The sequence below is a fragment of the Convolutriloba macropyga genome, chromosome 2, assembly GCF_964194025.1.
Source record: "Convolutriloba macropyga chromosome 2, txConMacr16.3, whole genome shotgun sequence".
NCBI classification, from domain to species: domain Eukaryota; kingdom Metazoa; phylum Xenacoelomorpha; order Acoela; family Convolutidae; genus Convolutriloba; species Convolutriloba macropyga.
This window is the reverse complement of record NC_134469.1, coordinates 45,926,914-45,946,208: the sequence shown is the minus strand read 5'-3', so window position 1 is coordinate 45,946,208 and position 19,295 is coordinate 45,926,914. Positions and strand designations below refer to the sequence as shown.

Here is a 19,295-nt window from a genome sequence, read left to right as displayed (position 1 = left end):
CACCAAGACAGAGGTCTCTAGAAACAAAAATAACTCTAACGAAGCAACAACATAAAACAAATCAAAGGAGCAATTTGAAATTCTGGCCAGTTGCATTCCGCATAAATTTTTTCTCGGTCTCCATTAAGACCAGTCTCTAATTCATATCGCCAAGAGTCGGTCAACGCGTTCATTTTAAAAAAGATATTGTTTGCTATCAGAGCAATCGCAGGGGGCATATTAAATAATTGCCACAACTGTTGTTCATGTGGTTCTAACTTTCAAACAAGAAGAAGCTGTCCGCAAATGAAAACGTATATATATAATAAGACAGAAAACACTTTGACTTGTGGTATTTACTAAAAGACACAATTGGACCCAATATCTGGGATTCATTCCATCCTCGCCCGTCTTAAAGTTTCTACTGTCCTCTTAACAATTCTAATAGACTCCGGGGCCGCTATCAATGTTATACAAGAATTAACTCTCACGAGGATGAATTCTTCCCTCCAGTGCTTGGAATCGTCAGACAAACCAGCCGCCTCCGTAAACAGAGTTCCGCTTTGTTTGTGCGAAAAACTCGTTTATTGTATGAATGATTTCACGTCAGCGGAAAATTTGTTGTTGCTTTCTATTTGACTGTTGATAAAAATGTCCCATAAATTTTAGGAATGGATTTGTTACGTCAGCAAAACTGCAAACCCGATTTAATTTTGGGTGAGTTAGATGTTAATGAAGGAATTCATGAATGTATAAGGCCGTCTACTACTACGAGTGGATCAAACGGATGCTCAGAATACGTTGTTAACACTACAATGCTTTCTCCAAGAAGGGCCTACGTCACACACAATTTCAACTCAACCCCACCTACGTCAATGGGGATTACAAGTTGTAATAGTATCATTGGATTGGTTGAGCCAGTAGAAAATCATAATTGAGCTGTATTTATTTGCATCAGCTCTCGTAACTTTAAACCAGGATGTTACGATTTACATTCGGATCTCTAAACCTGTGCCTAGCAGCAAACGGCAACCAAAAAGTTGCAGCCTCAAGTGAAGCACCTACAAATCGTTCAGATATGCTTGCAGGCAATATATGCAGATGACTTGCAAAAGTTCAAAAATGAGCAGCTCCAGCCGGCACAAAAACTACGTGAGCGGATCTCACGTGTGTTTGCGCGAGAAAAAATGGGATCTTGGAAGATGCAACTTGCAAAAACTTCAAATCAATAAACATAGCCGGCAGATTGCCGGAATAGCTGCGAAAGAATAGACCTGCGTGCCATATAATAGAGATAGAAACAGATACAGATCTAAATTGAAAAAAAAATCGACGCCGCTCAAAAAACTAGGTAAAAAAACATTCAGCGATAAATTAATAAAGTTTGTTAAAATTCAGTCCGCAGAAGCCTCTTATTAGGGCCCGTTATTACACATATGAGTTCCTTTGACCTTAAACAAATTCAAATTAAACTTAAGTTTTGAAGTGCAAAAGTCATTTTATTGAGTGAGGTAAGTCACTTGTGATCAAAATCTAATCACGCAAAAAACTTTTGCTAAAGAGAGTGAGAAATGACGTCACGCGCGCAAATGCCGCTAGTGAGAGGAAGAAGTCATTCAGAAAATTTGACTTTTTCAGCTTTGCTGTGTGAACAAATGTAAAACGAAAAAAGAGCGTCAGACGACGAAACAAAAAAAAACCAAGAGCACCGCAATATAGCTACGCTCAGCTTACAGCTTCGCAGCTATAAAAAAGAAGATGCCAACTCAGTAGAGTTCCATATCAGGCAGTCAACAGAACTAAACGGAAACAGTCAAAAGAAATCTGTTGTCAATCTACTGACAAATGATTTAATAGAGCCAACAGTTGTATAACAGCTACTAGGCGAAACATCGGCAAGCTAGAAACTATCTGTTAGCAACTGTGAAAAAATCTAATTTTGAATCAATTTGAACATAAAATTTTTCAATTGCTTTTTCGGATCTCTCTCTCGCCTATACAGAGCACGTGGCATTAAATAGTAAATTATTGTTTAGATCTAATGGCACTTGTAGATCTAATAACATCAAATATGGCACGAGCGTCTCGGGGGTTGCAAATAATTTGAGCCCACTAAAATGGGTGGGCGCACACGGAAAAGCTCAAATTTTTAATACGGTTTTAAAAATTGTCAAGTGTACTTAAATTTTGGCTACCATTATGTATGTTATCAAAGCCCACTAAAAGCCACTAAAAAGGTATAAATTGTACAAATAAACCACATTCAACGCATTTTTCATGTGCCTTTTTGTTTAGAGCTGCTTCAAATTGCAAATGAGAGCCGGCAGAACTCAAAAGCTCATAAAAAAGGTTGAAAGGTCACTATTGAGGAGAAAAAATGCTGCATAAAAACCAACACACACGACTATGAAAGTTGCTTCAAACTTTTTTCCATAGAAATTAATAATAGCTCATTTACTTAAAGTAAAGCACGTTTGATAACAAGTCCCTTCATATAAAAGTCTATTTGGACCATAAACATGCAGCCCTAATGCAAACAGCAAACAGAAGAACAGAAGCGACTTCTTTATCTGAGAACTTTGTCTGACACTAATTTGAAAACTTTTGATGAGATCATTTTAACTTTTGTTTCAATGCAAACTTTCCTCAAATTGAATGAGACATTCTCTGCATTGCAGCTTGGCTGTTCAAACTTGTCCATTTTATTCGGAACTGTCATGATTGAGGTTAAAAAGGAAAGAAAAATAATACAATTCGAGGAGGCGTAAGTGAACTGTACGTATTTGGCATTCGCATGTTTCATAAAGAGATCATGATCATTTACAACAGCATTATATTTTACATGAGGATCGATTGTAGAGAAACCGAAATTAACTCGAAGCTGGTATTATTCTAATTTGTTTCGGAACAGAATAGAAGATCGGATGCAAAAATATACATATGCGAGTTGTATACATCGAAAGTTATTTTGTGATATTATATGCTTTGGAACCAACGTCAAAACAAACACCAATCAGCTCAGACTCAGCAACTTGCTCTTATTTCTACGGAAGAATGATTGTATTGTAGCATGGAAGGTTGCTGACCAATGAACGAAGGAGTTGATAAAAGGTTATTCAATGACCATAAAAAGTACGCTCGTGGTTTAAATAACATGATAACCCATCCATAATATACAAAGATTATACATACGTTTAGCACCAAAGCAGTTCGATTCAATTAGTTGCCATCATGAAATATTCGCTTGAGACACTGTAGGTAGAGAAAGAGAGAGAGAGAGAGAGAGAGAGAGGAGGGGTCTAAAAATAGATCTAAATTACTTGTAATAATTTGGTTAATGAGCTCAAAATAGTGGAATAAATCAAGAACAGTAACAAACAAACTGAACGCTGGGCAGTTATCAATTGATTGATTGATTGCCAGAATTGGGGAAATGATGAAATAATATTCGTTAAATTACAATTACCAAATTTCCTTTCAGTAAAAATTCGAATTGAGTAAGTATTCATTTGTTCCTCACCAGTAGAAAGAAAAGTGAGTATAGTCTCCGCCACCGCACAAGAGAGACCGAGTTAGTTAGTTGAACAGATCATAGATATAATATAAAAGTAAGAAAGCAGGCTAACTAATAGTCTTTATTTATAATTATTGGAATGATTGATTGGTCGTCCGTCATTTCAGGTCAACTTGCGCAGTTTGTGTCATTTTATTTATTGCACAGAGCGACAACAATTGGAGAACAATTATACTTAAGTGCGCAATATTTGATTGGTCAAGTCTTTCTTGTACACCCTCGCTGCAGATTCGCCAATTTGTTGATAGGTTATTTAGTCTAAATAGAGAGAGCAGAGACAAGTTGATCGGGACGGAGGTCGCGAGCCCGGAGCATGAAATAGTCGATGAACGAGGTCAAAAGTTGGCTAGTTGTGACATTGACTGTAGTTGTGTGGCGCCACTTTTGGGTTGCTCGACCAATGAGGAACTAGTGAATAATTTGTACCAGCCAATCACCATGCTGGAAAGATTGAGCTTGTCGAGATTGATCTGAGCGACTCCCATGAAGCACTTTCGTTCCATTCGACCATAATCACCCCACACCGTTACCTAGAACACAACACGAAAAACCTAATCATTAAAAAATATCACAGTCAGATAATAGATCATTTTTTGGGGGGCCAAACTCTACAAACAGCCTTTCACTCCATAAACTTACGTCCCCAGTTTTGGTGAATCGTATACTATTCAGCCGAAAGGCTCCAAGAGAACTTAGTGTCCTCCGGGAATTACCTTTCATCTCATTTTGGAGAATGACAGTCGAAAGGGTCAGACGAAAAATCAGTTACATGGCAATATACCCAATCCCATATACTTTGATATTTTCGTTCGATAATCCTACTACAAATTAGCCGTCACTGTTGCACGCATGTTTTATCATACGCGAGCGGATAATTTAATCACATGTTCGGTTGTGATAGTTTCATATAAAGTTCCGAGGGCCACTGAAGCATACGTGTAATAGCGACTGCTAATTTGTAGTCAGATTATTGAAAAAAAAATCAAAATGCACTGGGTAAAATGGCATTGGGTATATTGCCCTGGCACCGAAAAAGCGTTCGAGAAAAATTGCTATAAAAACACCACAGGACTAAAATGATTGCTACAAACTTCCGTCGAGAGCAAATCAATAAATTATGTCGATTCATTTGATGTGAACTTTGTTTGTATCAATGCCTTCGCTATGCATTATATAAAGATTGTGCCCATGACAGTAAAGGGACTTACACAAACAGAATACAAATATGAACGGTTCAAATTTTCGAAAATAGCCGGCAGCTGACGGAAAAAAAAGCCGCGAAAGACGCTTGTGGCCTTCCATAAATTGAAAAAGATATGATAGACAGATTGACCATCAGTCCTTTAATAGACCACTAGAGTGTTTGGGTTAGATTCGGTGTCATTTTTATGACACATATGCTCTATAAGGAAAAGATCCTATTAGAGCGTTTTCAAAATTCATATTCGAAATCAAAAACTCAAGACTCTAATAATCAAAAATTAGGGCACATACGTTTGGCGCTATTTAGATGCACACTATTGACCTTTAAATAGCTAATGTTCAAAAAATTCAAAGTTCATTAAGTAAGTTCAGCAATTTTTTTTCGTAGTTAAGTCACCCAACTGACTAAAAGCAGAAAAAATGACTTCACGCCCCCAGATTTTAACTGCAGAGCAGTAAAGTCATTGAAATGGACAAAAAATCAATGATTGCAAGAATCATCAATGAAGACGACAAATTAAAAAAAACAAACCGACAAATGGAAGAATTGCTCTTGAACAACAGGCGAGGAAATTTAATTCAGGGGCTGTAGACTAGATCAATTTTTCTTTATGGGTGCTAAAAACCTTTCCCGCGCCGTGATTCAAACCACTGACCTCCCAATCCTCAGCCACAAGCACTAACCACTGCGCTACAAATCACTTACCTCTGCTATTCCTCAACCGATTTTATATTAGCAACACTCTTTACTTCGGAGCAATAGAGATCACTCAAAAATGAAGAACGAAAAGGTGAAAAAGTCACTTACTTGAGAAGTCAAAGACTGTTCTAGAGGAAAAGCTCAAAATTGTCGAGTGAAAAATTTGCATAAAGAAGACACACACGTTTACAATAATTGCTATGAACTTCGTAATCCTATGAAAACACGATATCCCCAAAAATAGTAGCTATCGCATCGCGGCTAATAAATAAATCGCTTACAGGCTCAAAATTTTAACTCAATGTAGCCATGGTTGGCAGATTGTCGCTGTTAGCAGCGAAACTTCGTAGACCTGTTGCCTATTCATCAAAACATCTTTAGACATAAAATTACCACAGCCATTTTTTCTTTTAAAAAGTCAACAACTCATACTCATTTAATGTTTGCTCATACTCTATCTCTCGTAAATCGATAAGTTTCTTAGATGCATCTTATTGCCCTATCATTAAACTTGAACCAACAATGTTTTAAAATGTTCAAAAGAACATACCCAACAGAGCCGAAAGTGAAATAGGTAACAGGTATTGAAGAGAGGTAGAATCTATCTAATAAAAAAACGTTTAAGAATTGTTTCTTAAAACATTGCGCCAAAAATTCACACAACCGTGTAGTTTCAATACCAGAATCCTTACGTTTTCCAGACTTCATTATTTAGTTGAGCTTTATTAAGCTTGAAAGGATTTATAGTAAACTGAAATGAAACCGCCCTTCATATCATAAGTAAAAGTTTTCAAAATACTTTCTTTGAATCGCAGATTTGGAGACTAGTGAGTTGAAAGGCTCTAAGAGAACCTAATTCCCACTTGGCGCTACCTCTTTATCCCGTTTCTGAGGAGGAAAAGCCAAATGGGTCAGACGAAAAATCGGTCAAGCGAAAAATCGCATAAAAAAGACCAACAGGACTAACATAGTTGGTAAAAATTTCGTTTGAGAGCAATTAACAATGATTTCCTAAAAAGTGCTAGTTAGGTCCTTAATGATTAAAAAAAATAGGATCATAAATTTCTTCTAAAATTCAGGGTTATCGAGGTTAATAGATGATGACACCACGCCAAATAACAGCAGCCGCAACAAAAGAGTTAAGGAAAGAGAGAGACAGAGGGTGAGAGAGAGAGGGAGAACGAGATTTTGAGAGAGAGAAAACGTGAAGCAGAAAGAAGGAAAGAAACCCCAGCCGACAAAGACAGAGAGAGAGAGAGAGAGAGAGCTGCAATATTTTCAATGATGAGATTCGACTCTGCAATTTCTAATTTCTAGCCTTGATAGTAATTAAATCTTATAGAAAAACTAAAAAGTGCAAAATTTAAAAGAAACAATTCTGGATTTGCAGTGAAAATGTTCAAAACCATTTTCTATCTCTGGAGTTCTGTAAGGTAACAATTGCAAATTTTAAAACCTTGCTGAAATTCGTGATTTTAACACTTCCAGATCAATTTCATTTTCCCCAGAGACTATCCAGTAACCCTATTTCAAAACTTAAACAGTTTCACTGGCACATGAAGATCGATAAGTTCGGAACATGATGTCTTTTAGGGAAAAATTAGATTTTATCAAAAACGGCTCAAACTAGTTTTTTTTAAATATTGAGAACCAATCCATTACCTCTAGCAACTATGCACAAACCTATTATCCACTTCTAGAGGAGGTTACAGGGCCCAAGGCGCCAGAAAAACTTGCTGCTGAAAAAATTTCAAAAAAACTCGAAAAAATTAAAGTTTTATTTTAAAAAAAAACAATTAAATTCGGGATATCAATTAAGAGACTATCTAGATCTAAATTCCACTAGAAGCTATTATCAAATGCAGTAACCTATTATCAAATTTTAGAAGAGGCACCTAGGCCCCTGCTGTCGGAATAAAAATTCAAAAGCTTGAAAAACTGCAAAAAAATTTTTTAAAAAATTGCTTAAATTCGTGATATTAAAATCTTGAAGAAGATTCCATTACATCTGGACTCTACGCAGGATGCAATAAAGGAAAACCGTTTTATTGGCACTAAAAGCTATGCAGCAAACTGTTATCAGACCCTAGAGGAGTTACCTTGACTAATGGTGCCAGAAAAAAATCAGAAATATTCAAGAAATCTTTATTTATAAATTGCTCAAGTTCGTGATCTAGAAAAATCTTGATAAACATTCTTGAAAAACAATCCATTACATCAAAAAACTATGCAGTAGAACATTATGAAACATTAGAGGAAGTTCCTTAACATCTGGGGCTGAAAAACCTCAAGACAGAAATTCAAAAAAACTTGAAAATTAAGAAAATTAGTATAAATTTGCGTGTTTTTGTTTGGAGTACCAAAACAAATAGTACTAAAAAGGTCAAAAAAGTATTTATCTCTTAAAAAAGACCTTTATCAACTTAAACCAGTCTCAATTTTAAACTGGTCCAACAAAAATTTCGAAAAATGACCTTAAAGCTTAAGCTACGGCCTTCCCAGTAAAACTTCAGCACACTAAGCACTTGAAGGACTACTAAAACATAGACCTGAAGCGATAAAATGACCACAGCCAAATTTCAAAACTCAAATTAAAGGTTTGCTCATACTCTATCTCTAGTAAAAAAATTTTAGATGCATCTGGTTGCCCTATCGTTAAACTTGAACCCATAATGTTTTAAAATGTTCAGAAAAAAACATACCCAACAGAGAGCCGAAAGTGAAATAGGTAACAGGTATTGAACAGAGTTAGAATCTATCTAATAAAAAAACGTTTAAGAATTGTTTTTTAAAACATTGCGCCAAAAATTCACACAACCGTGTAGGTTCAGTACCAGAATCCTTACGTTTTCCAGACTTCATTATTTAGTTGAGCTTTATTAAGCTTGAAAGGTTTTATAGTAAACTGAAATGAAACCGCCCTTCATATCATAAGTATAAGTTTTCAAAATACTTTCTTCGAATCGCAGATTTGGAGACTAGTGAGCTGAAAGGCTCTAAGAGAACCTAATTCCCACTTGGCGCTACCTCTTTATCCCGTTTCTGAGGAGGAAAAGCCAAATGGGTCAGACGAAAAATCGGTCAAGCGAAAAATACCAACAGGACTAATATAGTTGGTAAAAATTTCGTTTGAGAGCAATTAACAATGATTTCCTAAAAAGTGCTAGTTAGGTCCTTAATGATTAAAAAAATAAGATCAAAAATTTCTTCTAAAATTCAGGGTTATCGAGGTTAATAGATGATGACACCACGCCAAATAACAGCAGCCGCAACAAAAGAGTTAAGGAAAGAGAGAGACAGAGGGTGAGAGAGAGAGAGGGAGAACGAGATTTTGAGAGAGAGAAAACGTGAAGCAGAAAGAAGGAAAGAAACCCCAGCCGACAAAGACAGAGAGAGAGAGAGAGAGCTGCAATATTTTCAATGATGAGATTCGACTCTGCAATTTCTAATTTCTAGCCTTGATAGTAATTAAATCTTATAGAAAAACTAAAAAGTGCAAAATTTAAAAGAAACAATTCTGGATTTGCAGTGAAAATGTTCAAAACCATTTTCTATCTCTGGAGTTCTGTAAGGTAACAATTGCAAATTTTAAAACCTTGCTGAAATTCGTGATTTTAACACTTCCAGATCAATTTCATTTTCCCCAGAGACTATCCAGTAACCCTATTTCAAAACTTAAACAGTTTCATTGGCACATGAAGATCGATAAGTTCGGAACATGATGTCTTTTAGGGAAAAATTAGATTTTATCAAAAACGGCTCAAACTAGTTTTTTTTAAATATTGAGAACCAATCCATTACCTCTAGCAACTATGCACAAACCTATTATCCACTTCTAGAGGAGGTTACAGGGCCCAAGGCGCCAGAAAAACTTGCTGCTGAAAAAATTTCAAAAAAACTCGAAAAAATTAAAGTTTTATTTTAAAAAAAAACAATTAAATTCGGGATATCAATTAAGAGACTATCTAGATCTAAATTCCACTAGAAGCTATTATCAAATGCAGTAACCTATTATCAAATTTTAGAAGAGGCACCTAGGCCCCTGCTGTCGGAATAAAAATTCAAAAGCTTGAAAAACTGCAAAAAAATTTTTTAAAAAATTGCTTAAATTCGTGATATTAAAATCTTGAAGAAGATTCCATTACATCTGGACTCTACGCAGGATGCAATAAAGGAAAACCGTTTTATTGGCACTAAAAGCTATGCAGCAAACTGTTATCAGACCCTAGAGGAGTTACCTTGACTAATGGTGCCAGAAAAAAATCAGAAATATTCAAGAAATCTTTATTTATAAATTGCTCAAGTTCGTGATCTAGAAAAATCTTGATAAACATTCTTGAAAAACAATCCATTACATCAAAAAACTATGCAGTAGAACATTATGAAACATTAGAGGAAGTTCCTTAACATCTGGGGCTGAAAAACCTCAAGACAGAAATTCAAAAAAACTTGAAAATTAAGAAAATTAGTATAAATTTGCGTGTTTTTGTTTGGAGTACCAAAACAAATAGTACTAAAAAGGTCAAAAAAGTATTTATCTCTTAAAAAAGACCTTTATCAACTTAAACCAGTCTCAATTTTAAACTGGTCCAACAAAAATTTCGAAAAATGACCTTAAAGCTTAAGCTACGGCCTTCCCAGTAAAACTTCAGCACACTAAGCACTTGAAGGACTACTAAAACATAGACCTGAAGCGATAAAATGACCACAGCCAAATTTCAAAACTCAAATTAAAGGTTTGCTCATACTCTATCTCTAGTAAAAAAATTTTAGATGCATCTGGTTGCCCTATCGTTAAACTTGAACCCATAATGTTTTAAAATGTTCAGAAAAAAACATACCCAACAGAGAGCCGAAAGTGAAATAGGTAACAGGTATTGAACAGAGTTAGAATCTATCTAATAAAAAAACGTTTAAGAATTGTTTTTTAAAACATTGCGCCAAAAATTCACACAACCGTGTAGGTTCAGTACCAGAATCCTTACGTTTTCCAGACTTCATTATTTAGTTGAGCTTTATTAAGCTTGAAAGGTTTTATAGTAAACTGAAATGAAACCGCCCTTCATATCATAAGTATAAGTTTTCAAAATACTTTCTTCGAATCGCAGATTTGGAGACTAGTGAGCTGAAAGGCTCTAAGAGAACCTAATTCCCACTTGGCGCTACCTCTTTATCCCGTTTCTGAGGAGGAAAAGCCAAATGGGTCAGACGAAAAATCGGTCAAGCGAAAAATACCAACAGGACTAATATAGTTGGTAAAAATTTCGTTTGAGAGCAATTAACAATGATTTCCTAAAAAGTGCTAGTTAGGTCCTTAATGATTAAAAAAATAAGATCAAAAATTTCTTCTAAAATTTAGGGTTATAGAGGTTAATATATGATGACACCACGCCAAATAACAGCAGCCGCAACAAAAGAGTTAAGGAATGAGAGAGAAAGAGGGTGAAAGAGAGAGAGGGAGGACGAGATTTTGAGAGAGAGAAAACGTGAAGCAGAAAGAAGGAAAGAAACACCAGCCGACAAAGACAGAGAGAGAGAGAGAGAGAGAGCTGCAATATTTTCAATGATGAGATTCGACTCTGCAATTTCTAATTTCTAGCCTTGATAGTAATTAAATCTTATAGAAAAACTAAAAAGTGCAAAATTTAAAAGAAACAATTCTGGATTTGCAGTGAAAATGTTCAAAACCATTTTCTATCTCTGGAGTTCTGTAAGGTAACAATTGCAAATTTTAAAACCTTGCTGAAATTCGTGATTTTAACACTTCCAGATCAATTTCATTTTCCCCAGAGACTATCCAGTAACCCTATTTCAAAACTTAAACAGTTTCACTGGCACATGAAGATCGATAAGTTCGGAACATGATGTCTTTTAGGGAAAAATTAGATTTTATCAAAAACGGCTCAAACTAGTTTTTTTTAAATATTGAGAACCAATCCATTACCTCTAGCAACTATGCACAAACCTATTATCCACTTCTAGAGGAGGTTACAGGGCCCAAGGCGCCAGAAAAACTTGCTGCTGAAAAAATTTCAAAAAAACTCGAAAAAATTAAAGTTTTATTTTAAAAAAAAACAATTAAATTCGGGATATCAATTAAGAGACTATCTAGATCTAAATTCCACTAGAAGCTATTATCAAATGCAGTAACCTATTATCAAATTTTAGAAGAGGCACCTAGGCCCCTGCTGTCGGAATAAAAATTCAAAAGCTTGAAAAACTGCAAAAAAATTTTTTAAAAAATTGCTTAAATTCGTGATATTAAAATCTTGAAGAAGATTCCATTACATCTGGACTCTACGCAGGATGCAATAAAGGAAAACCGTTTTATTGGCACTAAAAGCTATGCAGCAAACTGTTATCAGACCCTAGAGGAGTTACCTTGACTAATGGTGCCAGAAAAAAATCAGAAATATTCAAGAAATCTTTATTTATAAATTGCTCAAGTTCGTGATCTAGAAAAATCTTGATAAACATTCTTGAAAAACAATCCATTACATCAAAAAACTATGCAGTAGAACATTATGAAACATTAGAGGAAGTTCCTTAACATCTGGGGCTGAAAAACCTCAAGACAGAAATTCAAAAAAACTTGAAAATTAAGAAAATTAGTATAAATTTGCGTGTTTTTGTTTGGAGTACCAAAACAAATAGTACTAAAAAGGTCAAAAAAGTATTTATCTCTTAAAAAAGACCTTTATCAACTTAAACCAGTCTCAATTTTAAACTGGTCCAACAAAAATTTCGAAAAATGACCTTAAAGCTTAAGCTACGGCCTTCCCAGTAAAACTTCAGCACACTAAGCACTTGAAGGACTACTAAAACATAGACCTGAAGCGATAAAATGACCACAGCCAAATTTCAAAACTCAAATTAAAGGTTTGCTCATACTCTATCTCTAGTAAAAAAATTTTAGATGCATCTGGTTGCCCTATCGTTAAACTTGAACCCATAATGTTTTAAAATGTTCAGAAAAAAACATACCCAACAGAGAGCCGAAAGTGAAATAGGTAACAGGTATTGAACAGAGTTAGAATCTATCTAATAAAAAAACGTTTAAGAATTGTTTTTTAAAACATTGCGCCAAAAATTCACACAACCGTGTAGGTTCAGTACCAGAATCCTTACGTTTTCCAGACTTCATTATTTAGTTGAGCTTTATTAAGCTTGAAAGGTTTTATAGTAAACTGAAATGAAACCGCCCTTCATATCATAAGTATAAGTTTTCAAAATACTTTCTTCGAATCGCAGATTTGGAGACTAGTGAGCTGAAAGGCTCTAAGAGAACCTAATTCCCACTTGGCGCTACCTCTTTATCCCGTTTCTGAGGAGGAAAAGCCAAATGGGTCAGACGAAAAATCGGTCAAGCGAAAAATACCAACAGGACTAATATAGTTGGTAAAAATTTCGTTTGAGAGCAATTAACAATGATTTCCTAAAAAGTGCTAGTTAGGTCCTTAATGATTAAAAAAATAAGATCAAAAATTTCTTCTAAAATTTAGGGTTATAGAGGTTAATATATGATGACACCACGCCAAATAACAGCAGCCGCAACAAAAGAGTTAAGGAATGAGAGAGAAAGAGGGTGAAAGAGAGAGAGGGAGGACGAGATTTTGAGAGAGAGAAAACGTGAAGCAGAAAGAAGGAAAGAAACACCAGCCGACAAAGACAGAGAGAGAGAGAGAGAGAGCTGCAATATTTTCAATGATGAGATTCGACTCTGCAATTTCTAATTTCTAGCCTTGATAGTAATTAAATCTTATAGAAAAACTAAAAAGTGGAAAATTTAAAAGAAACAATTCCGGATATGCAGTGAAAATGTTCAAAACCAATTTCTATCTCTGGAGTTCTGTAATGTAACATTTGCAAACTTTAAAATCTTGCTGAAATTAGTGATTTTAATATTTCCAGATCAATTTCATTTTCACCAGAGACTATCCAGTAACCCTATTTCAAAACTTAAACAGTTTCACTGGCACATAAAGATCAATAAGTTCGGAACATGATAAGTCTTTTAGGGAAAAATTAGATTTTATCAAAAACTGCTCAAACTAGTTTTTTTTTAAAATATTGAGAACCAATCCATTACCTCTAGCAACTATGCACAAACCTATTATCCACTTCTAGAGGAGGTTACTGGGCCCAAGGCGCCAGAAAAACTTGCTGCTCAAAAAATTTCAAAAAAAACTCGAAAAAATTAAAGTTTTATTTTAAAAAAAAACAATTAAATTCGGGATATCAATTAAGAGACTATCTAGATCTAAATTCCACTAGAAGCTATGCAGTAACCTATTATCAAATTTTAGAAGAGGCACCTAGGCCCCTGCTGTCGGAATAAAAATTCAAAAGCTTGAAAAACTGCAAAAAAATTTTTTAAAAAATTGCTTAAATTCGTGATATTAAAATCTTGAAGAAGATTCCATTACATCTGGACTCTACGCAGGATGCAATAAAGGAACACCCTTTTATTGGCACTAAAAGCTATGCAGCAACCTGTTATCAGACCCTAGAAAAGTTAACTTGACCAATGGTGCCAGAAAAAAATCAGAAATATTCAAAAAACTTGAAATTGAAAATCTTTATTTTTAAATTGCTCAAGTTCGTGATCTTGAAAAATCTTGATAAACAATATTGAAAAACTATCCACTACATCTAAAATCTATGCATTAGAACATTATAAAACATTAGAGGAGGTTTTTTAACATCTAGGGCTGAAAAACCTCAAATGACAAAAATTCAAAAAAACTTTAAAATTAAGAAAATTAGTATAAATTTGCGCGTGTTTTTGTTTGGAGTACCAAAATAAATCGTATTAAAAAGGTCAAAAAAGTATTTATGTCTTAAAAAAGACCTTTATCAACTTAAACCAGCCTCAATTATAGACTGGTCCAACAAAAATTTCGAAAAATGACCTTAAACCTTAAGCTACGGCCTTCCCAGTAAAACTTCAGCACACTAAGCACTTGAAGGACTACTAAAACATAGACCTGATGCGATAAAATGACCACAGCCATTATTTCTTTTTAAATTTCAAAACTGTCAAATTAAAGGTTTGCTCATACTCTATCTCTAGTAAAAAAAATATTAGATGCATCTGGTTGCCCTATCATTAAACTTGAACCCATAATGTTTTAAAATGTTCAGAAAAAACATACCCAATAGAGAGCCGAAAGTAAAATAGGATACAGACAGTAAAAGGTATTCAATTGACGTGGACTTTATCTAATAAAAAACGGTTTAAGAATTGTTCTTAAAATTTCACGCCAAAAAAAACAACCGTTTAGTTTCAATACCAAAATCTTTATACGTTTTTCAGACTTTATTATTCAGTTGAGCTTTATTAACCTTGGAAGACTACATAAAAACTGAACAGAAACTTCCGCTTAAGAATGTAGCTGGAGGAGTGATCATTTTCTAATAACCGCCCTTCATACCATAAGTATAGGTCTCCAAAACATTCTCTTTGAATCGCATACTTGGAGATACTAAGAAAACCTAATTACCACTGGGCGCTACCTTTATGCCGTTTCTGAAAAAGAAGTCAAATGGGTCAGACAAAAATCGTTCAAGCAAAAAATGGCATCAAAAAGACCTACAGGACTAATATAATCGCTACAAATTTCGTTTGAGAGCAATTAAAAATGATTTCCTAAGAAGTGCCAGTTAGTTCATTTATTATGCAAAAAATACGTTTATACAATTCTTCTAAAATTCAAGATCATTGAGGGGAATAGATGATGACAACACGCCACATAACAGCAGCTGAAGTGAGGCATCAACGAAAGAATTAAGGAAAGATAGATATAGACTTCGAGAGAGAAGAAAACGTGAAGGACGAAGAGAAAGAAACTCCAACAGAGAGAGAGAGAGAGAGAGAGAGAGAGAGAGAGAGTGAGATTGATATAAATATAGAAATAATTTCAGTGATGAGAAATATTTGCAACGATGAGATTCGACGATGAGATTATATAAAAAACTAAAAAGTACAAAATTTACAAGAAAAGTTATCGGACTTGCAGTAAAAATGTTAAAAACCAATTTTTGTCTCTGTGCAAATTTTAACACATCCTGCTAAAATTCATGATTTTTTATTATTTTCAGAACCATTTCATTATCCAGACTATCCAGTATTCCTATATCAAAAGTATTTCAATGTAGTTCCACGGGCACAGAGACGGAATAGGTTCGGAACATGATAACGATTCGCAGGACAACCTGAAAAATTAGATTTTATCAGAAAACTGCTAAAGCTCAAGTTTTAAAAATATGGAGAACAAATCACTTACCTCTGACAACTATGCACAAGTTTATTATTAAACTGTAGAGGAGGTTCCTGGGCCCATGGTGCCAGAAAAATTCGCTGGTGAAAAATGTTCAAAAAACCTCGAAACTTTACATTTTAAAAACAGCCGGCAGATTGCTGGAAATTATCTACTGTTGACGCGCTTGATGCACATCGAGATTGAAACAGAAAAAGAAAAAAGCGATAAACTGACCAAATTATTGTTTATTTTTTGTGTCAAAGTGTGCATGCAGTTTTGTTGGATTCTAAAACTATAAATAATTCAGCTTCTAAACTGAAAATCAATAAACTAAATACCAATGTCAGCTAGTAAAGACTCTAATGATCTTTGGTAACCTAATTCTCAATGACTTAATGACAGGGCGATATCCATTTATAACGTCTCTTATGTTCATGCCCTATTGAATTTTACTGTATTCACTATCTTGCGTATTTCATTGAGTGAATGGATTAAAAAACCATTTGAAACAGTGAGTGAGGTAAGTCAGAAGTCAAACGTGAAAGTTGTGACTTAGGTAAAACGAAAACCGTGATCAAAAGGTAAAGCCAATTTTAAAAAAGGAGAGCGCCTAGATAATTGCCGTTTGCGAGGCTGGCGGCGGCAACTAAAAACAACTATATTAGGGATAAAATAAAAGTAAACCATCTTATTGGCACTAGAAGCTATTCAGTAACCAGTTATCGAAGCCTAAAGGAGGTATCTTGACCAATGGTGCCGGAAAATATCAGAAATATTCAAAAAAAAACTTGAATTTGAAAATATTTTTTTAAATTGCTCAAACTCGTTATTTTAAAAAAACCTTGATAAGTAATCTTGAAAAACAATCCATTACATCTAGAAACTATGCAGTAGAACATCACAAAACACTAGAGGAGGTTCCTTAACACCTGGGGTTGAAAAACCTCAAAAATGACAAAAATTCAAAAAAAACTTGAAAAGTAAGAAAATTAGTATGAATTTGCGAGTTTTTGTTTGAGTACCAGGACAAAGTCTTAAAATGGTCATAAAAAGTATTTATCTCTAACAAAAGACCTTTATCAACTTCAACCAGCCTCAATTTTAGACTGGTCCAACTAAAAGTTTCGAAAAATGACCTTCAACCTTAATCTACGGCCTTCCAATAACTTCAGCACACTAAGCACTTGAAGGACTGCTAAAACAAAGACTTGAAGCGATAAAATGACCACAACCATTATTTGTTTTCAAATTTCAAGAATTCTCAAATTTAAGGTTTGCTCATACTCTATCTTTAGTTTAAAAAAATTTAGATGCATCTGATTGCCCTATCATTAAACGAACCCATAATGTGGCTAAGGGCCTCTAATGAAACTAAATGCCCACTGGGCGCTACCTCTTATCTAGTAATTTTAGGGACGAAAAGTCAAATGGGTGAGATGAAAAATCATTCAAGCGAAAAATCGCATAAAGACCAACAGGACTAATATAATTACTACAAATTTCGTTCGAAAGCATTTAACGGTGATTTCCTAAAAAGTGCTAGTTAGGACTTTCATGATAAAAAAATACGTTCATATATTTCTTCTATAATTCAGGGTTATTGAGGGTAATAGGTGATGACATCACACCACATAACAGCAGTTGAAGTGCGGCATCAACAAAAGAGCTAAGGAAAGAGAGAGAGAGAGAGAGAGAGAGAGAGAGAGAGAGAAAGAGAGACAGAGAGAGAGAGAGAGAGAGAGAGAGAGAGAGAGAGATAGGTTTTGAGAGAAAACACGTGAAAGAGAAAAAGAAGGTAAGAAGACTAAACCGACAGAGAATGAGAGAGCTAGAAATTGTTCCAACGATAAGATTAGACTCTCTAAGTTCTAAACTTCTAGCCATGTTAGTACTTAAACCATATAGAAAAAATAAAAAGTGCAAAATTTAAAAGAAAAAATTCCGGATTTGCAGTGAAAAAGTTCAAAACCATTTTGTCTCCGAGTTCTGTCATTTAACAATTGCAAATAATGACAAAATTTTGCTGAAAATCGTGATTTTAAAATTTCCAGATTCGTTTCATTTTCTCCAAAGACCATCCAGTAACCCTATTTCAATACTTGAATAGTTTCACTGGCGCATAAAGATCAATAAGTTTGGAACATGATACTCTTCAGAAGAAAAATTGATAAATTTTATCAAAAACTCGTGTTTTTAAAATAGTGAGAACAAACCCATTACCTCAAGCAACTTTGCACAAACATTAGAGGAGGTTCCTGGGCCCAGGTCCAGAAAAACTTGCTGGTGAAAAATTTCCAAAAAGACTCGAAGAGAAGTTTCATTTGGTGCACATCGGGATTGAAACAGAAAAGGAAAAGAAATTCGCCAAATTTTTGAATATTTTTTTGTCAGAAAGTGTTCTAATTCGGCATGCAGTTTTTGTTGGATTCTAAACTATAATTAATTCAGCTTCTAAACTGAAAATACAAAACAAAGGATTAACGTCGGGCGAACTGCCCTCAGACAACTGGCGCGCGGTTGGCGTCGTCAATAGCTATCTATGGTTTAGGGAGGCGGGCTTCAGATTGATTGAAGGGACAAGATGTGAGCGAGGTAGGGGATGTGGTGCGAGAAGGAGAGTCAAGCATGATTACGGTTGGAACAATAACCAGGGGCGGAGATTGGGGGGGGGGTGAAGTAGGGGAGGGGGTCAAGCTGTAAGAATCAGGCCGAGCGCCGAGCTCGCTTTGGGATGTAACGATGTGCAGGTATTGGATTTAAGGCCTAAGTTTGGGGGGGGGGGGTGAAACGAGTGAGGTCGAGAGGAGGGGTCAAACTAGAAACCATCGTTGACACCATGAAGTTATGCCTCCAAAACACTTTCGGTGAATCGCATACTTAGAGTTTAGTGAGCCAAAATGCTCTAAGAGAAATGCCCTCTGGGAGTTACCTGTTTATTGCATTTCCGAGGAAAAAAGTAAAAGTCGAGAAAAAAATTGGTCAAAGGAAAAATTGCATTAAAAAAAACAGGTCTAATATAATTGTTACAAACTTCGTCGGATGGCAAATAACAAATCCAGAAGTTCAACATACAGAATCAATATAAATAATTATACTTTTGCCTACTGAGGCGTCAAAATGGTGCCATACCCGCCAGATGCAAATGAGACCTGGCAGCTAAGACTGAACAAAAACGGCCTAACGTCGGATGAATCGGTCACAAACATGCTGGTGCAAATTAATTAAGTGGGGCTGTAGCTTAAAATATATTATGGGTTCAAAAAACTCCGATCCCACAGGGGTTCTATCCGCAGACAACCAGAACGCCAGTCAATGTTTTAAACAATGGAACGAAAGCTTGCCAAGGAGTTGTCTATCCCGCACAAAATAAATTCTATAATTGCAACAAACTTTAACTTAGATCACTCAAAAAGAAGAAGTCAGGCGTCAAAAAATCACTCAAGAAATCAAAGAATGTTCTGGAGCAAAAAATTGTGACTTATGTAAAACGAAAAACGTGATAAAAAGGTAAAGCTAATTTTAAAAAAAAGGAGAGCGCCTGGATAATAGCCATTTGAGAGGCTATTAAAAACAACTA

The 19,295-nt window shown here is 35.1% G+C and overlaps 1 protein-coding gene across 1 annotated transcript in view; it reads right to left on the bottom strand.

Annotated features, from left to right (window-relative positions):
- Window positions 1-2,706: 2,706 nt before the first annotated feature.
- LOC142358703 (uncharacterized) overlaps window positions 2,707-19,295 on the bottom strand; it is a 389,942-nt gene continuing 373,353 nt past the window's right edge. The window contains exon 29 of the mRNA XM_075410229.1: window positions 2,707-4,083. Coding sequence (XP_075266344.1) covers window positions 3,889-4,083 — 195 coding nt within the window. The 3' untranslated portion in view covers window positions 2,707-3,888. The remainder of the gene's footprint in view (window positions 4,084-19,295) is intronic.